Source organism: Cardiocondyla obscurior, linkage group LG01 (genome assembly GCF_019399895.1).
Source record: "Cardiocondyla obscurior isolate alpha-2009 linkage group LG01, Cobs3.1, whole genome shotgun sequence".
NCBI classification, from domain to species: domain Eukaryota; kingdom Metazoa; phylum Arthropoda; class Insecta; order Hymenoptera; family Formicidae; genus Cardiocondyla; species Cardiocondyla obscurior.
Window position 1 is genome coordinate 13,668,918 of NC_091864.1, and position 12,703 is coordinate 13,681,620.

The window sequence follows — 12,703 nt, forward strand, 5'->3', positions numbered from 1 at the left end:
AGCTGAAGGCGATTCACGGTATCGGCAGCTCGTAAAACTAATAGAAACCGGAGAGCGAAAAGAAGGAACACTCGCTTAACAACCGCTCGCTGCAGCAAAAAAAAAAAAAGAAATCAAAACAATTAAATAAACCGGTAGCTTTTCTGACATTTTTCTCTTATCATTTATCTGCTCGACAATCGGAATGAACGGTCGTTTAAAATCACTGTCGCGAGCAAACCTTTCTGAACTACTTTCAAACGACTCAACGCTACATTTAATTCTGAGCTGTATTTGACTCGTTAAAAAAAAAAAAAAACTTGGTTGGTTGGACGTCCCTCGATGACGTTCGCAATTAAAGGATTAATTCGTTGGTACGTTAACGCGATTTACGGTGAACGAGCACGTTATTCTTAGACAAAGCCCATATCCCGCGGACAAAGGCGCGCCGAGATCTTGAAGAAATAGAAATAAATAATTATGCCGCGTGTATTATCTCAATTAGTATCACCCGAGGATCACGCTCTCCGATTGCGATCGCGATCACGACAGCAGGACATGGGCGTCCTGTTGTCAAGGCGAGACGACGAATCGCTTTTGTCATTATCCTGCGTATACGCCATGACAAGCGAGATAAATAAAGAAGTATGTCAATGTTACGATGATCGCCCGCCGCGTATCTGCGTGCTTAGGCACTTAGGCACTTGCGTGCCACTCTTCGAGCCGCAGGGTTAATCACCTCGTGCTGTTGGGTTCGTAGCGATCGGCGCCGACCGGTTCCTCTCAGGCTAACAGAAGCGGGTCCAGGGACCACCAGGGACCACCAGTAGCTGCCCGATCATTTCGCAATCTTCAAATAAAATTACGGCAGCAAGGTCGAGCCGAGAGAGTGCCCTACGAGGAAGCCATTGATATAATTATTCGTTCAGGTTAGAACAATTACCGCGTCTTCAAGTACGGCCGCGCTAATAGTCCGATGAAACGTCGTATCGTGTCGCCGCGATAACGCATCCTCCGCGGCCAAGGCGCGTGACTTCACGGGCCCGAAGGACTCCGCCGTGACGTTTCCACGACGAGAGACGCGCTCGAGCCGAGAGAGTGCCCTACGAGGAAGCCATTGATATAATTATTCGTTCAGGTTAGAACAATTACCGCGTCTTCAAGTACGGCCGCGCTAATAGTCCGATGAAACGTCGTATCGTGTCGCCGCGATAACGCATCTTCCGCGGCCAAGGCGCGTGACTTCACGGGCCTGAAGGACTCCGCCGTGACGTTTCCGCGACGAGAGACGCGCTCGAGCCGAGAGAGTGCCCTACGAGAAAGCCATTGATATAATTATTCGTTCAGGTTAGAACAATTACCGCGTCTTCAAGTACGGCCGCGCTAATAGTCCGATGAAACGTCGTATCGTGTCGCCGCGATAACGCATCTTCCGCGGCCAAGGCGCGTGACTTCACGGGCCCGAAGGACTCCGCCGTGACGTTTCCACGACGAGAGACGCGCTCGAGCCGAGAGAGTGCCCTACGAGGAAGCCATTGATATAATTATTCGTTCAGGTTAGAACAATTACCGCGTCTTCAAGTACGGCCGCGCTAATAGTCCGATGAAACGTCGTATCGTGTCGCCGCGATAACGCATCTTCCGCGGCCAAGGCGCGTGACTTCACGGGCCTGAAGGACTCCGCCGTGACGTTTCCGCGACGAGAGACGCGCCTCCCGCTGATCTCTCTTTCTCTCTCTCTCTCTCTCGCTCCCGCCGTTTTCCACCGGCGATGATGTAACGATAAAGGTGCAAGCGGTCAAGTCGCGAGGCGACCTTGAAAATCGAAGATCGAGAGTATCCCCGCCGTCGGATGGCGACCGGTGGTGGTGGCACCAGGTGTAATTGCACGTGTGTACACCATATCGCGAGTCCTGTCCCCTTCTTCTTCCTGCCGTTAGGCGCTCAGAAGGAAGGTCCGATCCTTGGAAACTTTCTTATAAATGTACGTTGGCCACCGGCTCGTGCTTCATTTGACGCTCCACCCTCTGTTGCGCGCGAAGGGATCGATCCGCGGATCCGTTCTCTCGTTTTCCGCCGGGCCGCCCTTCGACGTCGCGTGTCGCGCAGCCGATGTACTAGTGCCATGTGCATTCCAGTCAGTTTCCCAAGGAGTTCAAGAATCACATCCGTACATCCCGAAGGATACCCGTGAGTACTCTTCTATTTAAATAAAAAAAAAAAAAAAATTAATTTTTACCAAGATTTTAAAGCTAGCTTTTATAGTCACTTAAAAAGGTTTTTTTTTTGCAGTACTTAATTTTTGAGTTGTTATTTTTATTTTTTATTCTACGAAGAACTTCAATTTGAATTTCGAAAAATGTCTCTCCAGTGTATTACAAGGTTTCTAAATGTCTTCTCGAATAAATCTCTTTTTCAGAAAAATAAAATAATTAAATCTGATATATCACGTGTTTTTATGTAAAGAAAAAAAAAAAAAAAAGAAAAACGAAACGGGTCTAATTAGCTGCGGGAGTGATAATAATTTGAAACGATTCTGTCTAACGTTCGGCGAGCCGGATTTTGACAATTGAAACGAGGCTGAATGCGAAAGAGAACGGTGAAAGTACGTAACATGCAAGACAATACGTAGGACTGAGCGTGCATAATGCAACGATATTCCATACGAAGAACCGTTCACTGTCTCGCTCCATACTTTATAAAACACTTGGAATGTCAATGGGCAGGAGCATAAATCCGCATATGCATCTATACATGAATTAAATTAACGCGTTTACTCCACTAGTTATTTTACAAAAACGTTGTATTACCATGTAAGACGGATATTAATTGTTAAAAAAAAAAATTTTCTCTCGTAAAGAGAAGTTTTTCTTTAAACAATTGTCTCGGGAATTTTTTTTTTGCGTTGAAGTCTCGAAGTTCAAACAGAGCCGGCTAATGAATTCGCTCCGTGCATGCAATGTAGCTCGCACATCTCAAATCACGCTCCCGATGTCGCGCAATCTCGCACCCGGTGGCCCTACCCCCGCCGGTAGTTAATTAATTAATACGAGCGCGATTATCGTCCGTGCCGCTAATCCATCGTTGTTCCGCGCTATTTGCAGGTGCTCGTAACTCGCGATATGCCTCAGAGGCCCGTTAGATTCGCGTCCAATCCGGAATGCCGACGCACCCATAACGTCCATTCAGCCTTCAACTTTAAAGCAGGCCTCTAATTAAATCTCTCCCACAACCGTTCCGCTAATGGCTCTGCGAATCGCGACATATCGCACGCGTCCGTGTAAAATTTGTTTTTTTCTTCTTTTTTTTATATTTTTTTCGTGTTTCGCGACGTGGATTGATCGCTTTAATTTCCTGCCTCGCGGTTACAATCACGTCGCGATCGTTTCAATCTCGCAGCCTTGTGAACGCGCTTAGGTCTAGATATCTCCTAGGAATAACAAATGTGCGTTTACAGGCGGAGAAAACAAGACAAAAGATCAGGCAAAAGGCGCTCCCGTTAGGTAACGTTTGCGACTCGCGGCGATTACAACGCTAATGATCAGCAAATTGTTCGTAACTAATCGAATAATCGCGGCTGATAAATGCGCGCGTAAGTTCATTATCGGCATGTCGGATTCGTGCGATTATGAATCAGCCGATATGTAGCGATCGGCGACTGTCGCGAACAATTTGATAGATAACGCGTTGCGTAACGTATGCTTATTAGACGCGGGATTTCAACGCGGCTTATTAATTGATATTTATAATAATTATGCCACTTTAGTTGGCAGTTTCTTTTTTTTTTTTTTTTCCCGTTACCGCGTCTAGTTTCCGACTGCACGTGTTTACGGGACCGTGTGCGATTATTTGTAGAGGATGACGCATGTGCGCGATTAAACGCTATTTTATTTTGAAGAAAAAGAACGGGAATCGTATACCGCGGTGTCGGGGAAACGCCGGTTTGATCAAGATTTATATATATATATTTTTTTTTCTTTTTTTTTTTTTTCTTTACTTATTCCCCGGTGTGAAACTTTCACCGAAGAAAGGTCGCCGCCGGAGACTCGTAAGAGCTCCCGCTTTGCACGCTTCGCGGAACGCATCCCGTATAAACGGCGACGGTGTCCGTCGCCCCGCGACGGAATCTCTCTCGAGTGACGCTGGAAAAAATCATTAAATCCAATCGGCCGGAAAACACGGGATGCTTGTGTCCCTTTTTCCGCTCCCTTCGGGGAAAGCGAGACGGCGAATGGCTTTTTAATCGATCGCCAGCGCGCGCGAACTCTCCTCCCAAGACGGTGTATAAATAATATATCAAAAGGGACGAGCCGCGGGTGAATCGGTGCCGTGAAAATTCCACGCCCGCGAAAAAAAAAAAAGAAAAAAGAAAATTGTACGAACCGACGACGTCTCGAGTTCGCACCTGCGAATTATGATCGAGTTGTTATATTTTTTCGTCGCGATCTCGGTGAATAATCAAGATACGTATCTCCCCGATATACATGTGCGGTTCGAATATGAATTGCGCATTCGCATTCTAATCGCTTCCGTGCAGCTCACTGTTTGTTGTCCGATATTCTTTGCGTATCACTCGCGTTTATTCGTGCAGGATGTACCGTTTCGCCTTGACGCACTTCCCGCTCGCCCTCCTGTTTTTTTTTTGTTTTTCATATATATATATCTTTGCTAATTACTAGTAACGCGTAAGCACATAGCGCTGAATACCGGCGAAGTTCTCGTGTCGCGGACCATAAATGGTTTATCGCGCGTGAATTCTCCTTACAAAAAATATCCGCGAATATTACGCGGAAAGATACGCGGATATATCACCTGGGATTATTTAAAACAACGATATTCTATCTATAAACGCGAAGTAATAAAGACGAGAGCCGGTACTTTTTATCTGGGATCTGCAAGTTTCTGCAAACCTGTAATTATCCGCGGCTGTTCATTAACGATAAACAGTTTTTCGACCGCTCGTTTCCGATCGCTCGGTGATGTCACAGAGGAATTTTTAACCGACGTTAAGTATTCCCTTTTAATCGGTATTGATGTAATGCGAACTAAACGACACTTCTGAATAATAAATTCAGATGTATTTTACGACGGAAATTATAGCTGCTCCTCCCGTCGGTTCACGAGACGTTACGACATCGTACGTTCTCTCTATTATCTAAACTTCGCGATTATACTGTATAATCTGCAGAACCACCTTCGAAACGCAATAAAAGTTCGACTTGGAAATTGAACGTGCGGCTTCCTGAGTCTCAGTTTACGTTGCGGACGATTAACTTTGAGGAACGTTGAAAAATATTGGCCGAGCGAAAGAATCTACTTTGCAACTGTTATAAAAATTGTGAATATGATTGACGCGTGCTGCTAAATTCGATCAAAATTAAGACCGCACGCCAGTCAGATTTACAATTATTACAAAAGCTGCAAAACAGCTTTTCCCGCTGCACGTGGCCATTGATCAAGCTGTTTATCATAATCTCAAATTAGGTGTTGGACTTTATTATTACTTCAACACTTCAACTTCTTTTTGCGTGAAATTTCAATCAATAAGATTCCGCGAACAATGAGACACGTTTTCAATCTACCGTGAAAGGCAAATCCGGTTCGATCTCGAAGATTTTAATTGCGAGATTTAAAATAATCCACGATTGATGGGTGACATTTTAGCAAGTATGTCCGTCAGATTTTTTTTATCTCCTCAAGGATACGTTTTACTCGAATTTACCGTCCGGTGGAATCGTTGGGACTAATTGCACATGCACGTGTAATGTGCAATAATACGATAATGTGTGTGACAATAGCAGTAATTTCGCACAATGAAGATTAATTATATGTATATACTCACCGCACTGTTCACTGTGCAATAAAAAAAAACAAAAAAAAACGGAAAGAAAACCGCTTTGTAATTGTCGAACATCAAACAAATGGATTCGCACAGACGCGCGCTGTAATTAATGAGGAATAAAAAAAGAAGAATAAAAAAATCGCACGGTATCGCTCGCGTCAATAGATGAGCAACATTTTTCGATTACCGTATCGCAGATCACGTCACGCAAAATAAACGCGGTTCTTAGATCGTCACGGAGACAATTACGAGAAATTTTTTTTTAGAATTATTCCCGCGGAATTTTTGTTTGGTCATTTTCATTCCTTTTTTTATTCGCATCGCGGAAAGATGCATGAAAAGACACATCATCGACGTAACTCGTTACGTCGTTTAAACGTCTGTTTTTTACGTTATCGGCATGAAAATTGTCCGGGCGGCCTGCTTCGCGAGTCACCCCCAATGTATTCCTGCCACGATGAAAATGTGAGCGCACTCGTGCCCTTCGAGCACAGTAGTGAGACCACAAATCATCAAGACAGACAACGACTATTCCCATTGACTAAGGCAAATAGCTATGCTTCGCTCGCTTATCGCCGGCTGTATCAGCGCGCCGTTCGCGCGTGTAATTACAGCGGATTGAATTACCGATTCCGCGATTCATACACCGAGGCTCGGGCCTTATTGCTGACAGAAGCGGTTTTCTGCAACTTCGATCGCGAAGTGATTGCGAAAAAAGGCCGCAATTTGTCGTTGCTGACGCGAATATTTCGATAATGAGACTACCGTAAGACACGCCATTCCATTGCCAGCCTTAACACCTTGGCATTCGCCGTTGATCATCGGTTAATCACGGCTATTAACGAATTCCTCGGGCGTGTCTAATCGCATGTTTCTTTTTTTGTTTCCTTTTTTTCTTTCTTTTTTTTTTTTTTTTTTTTTTTTGTTAATGCTTGTGTCATGCGAGACATTCGACAAACGGTCACGGCTCCTTCGTTTCTTCCGATCTCCCGTTTCTTCAAAAATACATTTGTCATCTCTTCCTATTTATCGCCTTGTCCGGCGAAGCGTTACGGTTTTTACTCAAGTTCGGTTTTACCTACGACGTTCTCGTTTAGTTTCGCCTGCTTCATCCTCGCTTCGCTCGTCTTACATAACTCGTCAAATCAATCGCGCCGTTAACGCGCGACATTAAATCGAAATAGAACGAAACGTTTATGGTTAAACATAACGTTACAGATTAATTATCGATAAACTAATTGACCCTAAAGCTTTATTAGCCCCGCGGGTTAAAGTGCGCTCGTGGCGAACCGGCGCGCAGCGTTGTTGTGGCAAGCGCTGCGATATTAACGATATACACATGATAATTTTCGTTCCATCTCAACGATTTTGGTTCAAGGTAATCCGGCACGAGGCTTGTGTCTTAAGCTTCTCGCGCGCGTGTTGCACGAGAGAGCTTTTCAATCCGCGGCCGCTATCACAATTACACGCGATTCTCTTCCCACTTTGTCCTCCTACGAAGACGCAACTCGTGCGCCTGCGATAAAACGCGACGTCGACGTGAAATTACGATAACGATGGCGATCATGTAGTTTCTGCTATTCGAGATCTCACGTGTTAGCCGTGACACGTGGCGAGGCACCGCTCATCCGCCTAGCTCCGGGTCGACGGTAATCACCGTTGTTGATTCCTTAACCCGAACCCGCGCGGCGCGACGCTCTCGCAAAATGTCACGGTGACGCGAAGAGAGCTATATAAATCTGCGACACAGAACAACGTCCTCGATGTAATTCAATATTTGTCATCCCCTTTTAGCCCGCGCGGTGTTTGCGCAACTGCCGCTGCCTCTTGATCTGCATCCAGAGCGTTGCTCGAAATTAAATCGTCAGCTGATAAGCCGGCGCTCGCGAGGTAAACGCAAATTTTCGTAAGGTTTGTCTGAAATATGCGGCGCCCGGCGAAATAACGTCCGCGGCGAGATTAATTTTTGCGGAGAGCATCTGCATCCGATTAAAACTGGTATATCCGCCTGTCCCGGATCCAGTTGGCGAACGTGTCACGCGGAACTCGCTCGCGTCATTCGCTCATTTTTAGGGTCGATGCAACGTACCATTCTCGCGGCAACTGCATTATACGCAAATTGCACACCGGTGGAGAGGCCTTGAGTGAGCGCGGCGCCGACCGGCGTAGCCGCGGCCAGGATATTGAAATTAGAATGCTACCGCGCCGATCGATCGTAAATAATAAAGTGCAGTTTCGTAACGGCAGTCTTCTCGCCGCGTATCCGATCCGCGCCGTACCCGTTTCGGCGATGAGCGCACCTGACAGCCGCGATCGGAGTCGTTCATATTCATAAACAACGCAGGCCGACGTTGAACACAATAGTGGATTTAATTCTCTTAAAAAAAAAAAAAAAAGAAGGGAAAAAAAGAAAGAAAAAAGATTGGACGTAATCGCGTTCCGAGAAAACTACACAGCGGAGGTCTAATTTAACGTAATCAATCGAGAATTTCATTCTATGGGAATCCTTAAAGGATCGCAGGATTCCCAGGCGAATCGCGGCTCGAAGATGCCACTCCGACATGTAATTCAATCCATTGTAATTTATTGCGTTCAGCGTTTATCCGCATTCTATCCGAATAAATGCAAGATCGCGGATAAAACCGTCGATTGCGCGATGCCTGATAAACTTCGCTGACAACTGCAATTCTCCCATGCTAATTACATAATCTTCCACGGCGCGCGATCTTGCGACATGAATGGAAAAGGATGCGCTTTTAAGATTGTGCGTTTTTCAGGCCAGGCAAGATGCTTCGCTCGGTAATACAAAAATTTCTCTACAAGCCCTACGCATTGGCCATAGTGTCGGTCGGTTATGTCCTGGCAGAGCTGGGCCACTTTTTGATAGGTAAAATCTATTTAATATTAATTTCTATCTAATCGATCGCGCGCATTAATCAGCTTCGAACGAATACACGCATGTTTGTAAGTTTATATTTAACAATATTAAAATAGATAAAGGCTGCGCGATGCTGAATAGATTATAAGCTAAACTGGTATAATTATACATTTACTGAACTTTGGTATCTGGTTGCAAGGTGTGACGAGCAAAGCGATCGCCGAGGACCTGCACTACGGCGACATAGCCTGCCAATTTAATTCGACGACGCTGACGGTGGACGAGCTCCCGGTGCAATGCGAAACCGCCAAGAATTCGTCCGAGTAAGTCTCGTTGAGCCCGCGATCCAGAAAAAAAACTCGGTGAAAACGCAAAGAAAACCCGCCGTGGGAGAATCGTGAATAACTGTAAGCGCAATTAACTCAGATTGCCGTTTCCTCGCGCGACAACTCGATTTCCTTGCCGGTGATTGATTCACCGCGGCTTTAATACCGCTAAGTCACGCGTCGATAATGAAACGAGATACCGTCACGAGATATCTTGCGAGAGGACACGCGATCTCATGATCGGTCGCGGGGGCTCGTCGTTAACGATCCGGGAAAAAAAAAAAAAAATAAAAGAGAGAACTGCCGAGCCCCGCGAATGACTCTTCGCACGAGTCGCGACGCGAGGAGGAGCGCGAACGAATTTCGCCGCGATTTGCACGAAGCATGCGGTTCGAGGTCTCGGCACGGGCAATTATCACGTTCGTCATCACGCCGCTCGTATAACGCCGCTCTTTGTCACCGCAGTTGCCGGTCCCTGGAACTGAACGGGTCTTATTACTGCGAATGGAATTACAACGGCCTTGGGCTGGACTATCAAATCCTGGCTGGGCCCAGTTTCATCGCCGTTTACACAATTCTCGGCATCGTGCTGGGCATTGCAGCCGATAGGTACCACAGGTAATCCGATCGAGATAATTTAATTAGGTTTCTCGAGGTGCGTTTTTAACGTCCGTTTTTTTTTTTTGTCGCAGAATCAGACTGCTGACAGTATGCACTGTGATATTCAGCGTCGCGATCGGCCTGAGCGGGGCCGTGTGGCATTACTGGCAGCTCGTCATTTTGCGAATGGTCCTGGCGGCGGGGTAAGTCCTGACAATAACGACGGCTTCCGTTTCCGGCCGCGGACAGGGGAACGGATCGCAATTGGTTGCGTTATTTATATTAGAGACCGATCGAACGTTACAGGGAGGCGGGATGCAATCCGCTGGCGACCGGTCTTCTGTCGGACTGGTTTCCGGAAGAGCAGCGGGGCCTCGTCATGTCGATATTCAATTGGGGCATTTACGGCGGTTACGGCATCGCCTTTCCGATCGGCCGCTACGTGACCGAGCTGAATGCCTGGGATCTGGTGAGCTAATATCCGATTGACATTGCCCTTTTTGTATTATTTTTCCTCTCTCGCTCTTGCCCGCGACGAGACTTTCAAAGCCTCGCGCGTTCCGACGAACAATTGCTCGATATACATCCCGAGATTATTTCCGAGCGGAAGAAAAGCACAATGAAGGTCACGGTGAATTGCACAGGATTGTTTCAACAAATGCCGGCGATATATTTGCAACGGTCGCGTGGAAGAGCTGAGTTTTTTTTTTTTTTTTTTAATACCAAGACCACGCGATAAATTTAAGCCGAAATAAATGGTAAAAGTTAATTAAATCGAGTAATTAAATTGAGTTAATTGGCAGGGCTGGAGGGTGTGTTATTACGGAGCCGGAGTGATCGGCTTAATCATCGCCGTCCTCACCGGTCTAACATTATCCGAACCGGAGAGGAAGGCGTCCAACCACGAGGAATCGGCAGCCAACGACGAGGAGCCGGTATCGATTTGGAAAGTGCTACTGCAACCGCGCATTATTCTCTTATGCCTCGCTGCCAGCATCAGACATTGCGGTAATAAGCGTGCCTCGAAGCGAAAGGATTGAGATACATATCGAGGGAATATCAGCGATTTAATCGGGTTTGCACTAATCCGACGGATTCACCTCGCCGTGATCACTCACTTGCCTCTGGCGGCTTTATCTAATAAGACTAAAATCTCTACTCAAATCTCGTCGCTCTAAAGAAGGGAGCAAATCAAGTTTAAACCTCTTCATTGCTCGAGATTACATTTATTTCAGTTGTTCGAAATCACTTCGTTCGTTCGTGACTAAATTGCGAATTATTCCGGGACAATAAAATAGAAGATTTTATTCTTTCGAAAGAATTCTGTTAGCAAATTAATTTTTCTCCTCGATCGAGCAAGTTTCATCCAATCGGCATATTTTTAATCACACGCGTCTTTACGCCAAACAGAATCAAAATTGTCTATTTCTTTTTCAGGTGGCTTGTGCTTCGCGTACAATTGCGACCTGTACTACAGAGAATACTTTCCGGATTACGACCTCGGCTGGTGGCTCTTCGCCGTTACGATTGTTATCGGCAGTATCGGCGTCGTTATCGGCGGATTCGTTAGCGACAAGTTCGTCGCGAAAATGGGAATTCGTTCGCGGGTTGCGTGTTTAGCGATCAGCCAGATAATCGCGACTCCAGGCGCCTTCGGTTCGGTGTACTTCAATCCTCTTTGGGCTATGATCACGCTGGCGTTTTCCTATTTCTTCGGTAAGTCGCGTCTTTTATACAGAATTAACAGCTCCGGGGTCGGCTGTGACACACGATGAAATACCGACACGCATTTTTACGTTAGTCACGCCGTTTTCCAGCTGAAATGTGGTTCGGAATAGTGTTCGCCGTCGTGGTGGAGCTCGTCCCACTGAAACTGAGATCTACCACCGTCGGCGTCTTCCTGTTCGTTATGAACAACATCGGCGGAAACTTGCCGATCCTCGTCGAGCCGACCAGAATGGCCATCGGCTACCGAGAATCGTTGTATATTTATTACGCCGGCGCTTATGGCATCAGTAAGTAGCGGAAGGAAATTAATTCTTATCGCGGTCGTATAAGCTTGCATTTTTTATTCGCTCGCGTCACCGGACCTTTTCATAGAAGTTTCGGTGACATTTATGAGCCTGATATTTTTATCGCGCGCTGACGAATCTAAACGGGCCAATTGCTCTTATGAGTCTCGGTCGCGGAAGAGAGCGCGTAATTGGACGATCGTATCATGACGCTTTGTACGTAGGTTCCATTATGTTCTTCTTCACCATGTTCCTAATGGACGGTTCCGCGGAGGTGGAGAGAACAGCAGACAAGGAGGCTCCGCCGGCGTACGACAATAGCATGTTCACCAACGACGATGGCCAATTGCCAGCGGTGGAGATGCCGACGTTTCCGGCGCGGCCGCCGATCTATGAACATTCCCGGTTATGAGCCGGAAGAGGCCCTTGTTCCAGCAAGTGCAATGTAAATAGCATCTCGAGTTATATCGAGCCAAACGCGAACCGCGCGGCCGAAGATTGGCATTAATCCATTAAAGTCAATCGGAAATTTGTTACAGAAAGGCTGTTCCACCGGCGCGATTGACAAATTCAAGATGCCACGAGTCATTTTCTCGTTTACGGTGGAAAGACATTTGTGATATTTTTTTTTTTCCTTTTTTTTTTTGTGTTGTACGTGTCTTTCATCGATCAGATGTTGATGAGATTTCTCCCACCGAGACTTACGAAATTACGCGAGAACGCGATTTACCAAGCGACAACAATGATAATTAAGAGCTTGGTTTTATTTGAACTGTGTTGCAAAATGTTATTTCACGCGCACATGGCGGATTACGTAAGATTCTTGATAAAGCTTATTTACAAAAGCCTGATAAACTCCGACAGTCTTCGAGATGCGTTCTTAAAAAAGAAATGCACAACAAAGAGTGCACCAAGTGTAGCTTTGTAAAAAACAAAAAAAAAAAAGAAAAAGAAAAAAAATTTAATGTTAATTACAATTAGAGAGTGTAAAAAAAGAGTGTAAAAATAAAAATCTTACTATTAACCAAAAGATTAAAAAGGCAATTTGCATCTTTCAGGATCAATT

The 12,703-nt window shown here is 45.9% G+C and overlaps 1 protein-coding gene across 2 annotated transcripts; it reads left to right on the top strand.

The window, feature by feature from the left end:
* Positions 1–440: 440 nt before the first annotated feature.
* LOC139104060 (probable sulfoacetate transporter SauU) lies at positions 441–12,684 on the top strand. Of its 2 annotated transcripts, none has more exons than XM_070659292.1 (11): positions 441–2,169; positions 8,599–8,708; positions 8,899–9,022; positions 9,491–9,643; positions 9,718–9,828; positions 9,932–10,094; positions 10,429–10,633; positions 11,063–11,341; positions 11,443–11,640; positions 11,862–12,082; positions 12,156–12,684. In XM_070659292.1, the coding sequence occupies exons 1-10, from the start codon at positions 1,832–1,834 to the stop codon at positions 12,047–12,049; spliced, it is 1,869 nt and encodes a 622-aa protein (XP_070515393.1). In that variant the 5' UTR covers positions 441–1,831; the 3' UTR covers positions 12,050–12,082; positions 12,156–12,684. The 2 variants fall into 2 exon arrangements, with proteins under 2 accessions (XP_070515393.1, XP_070515390.1); XM_070659289.1 differs by having other exon boundaries at positions 443–2,169; positions 12,177–12,684.
* The last annotated feature ends 19 nt before the right edge of the window (positions 12,685–12,703 follow it).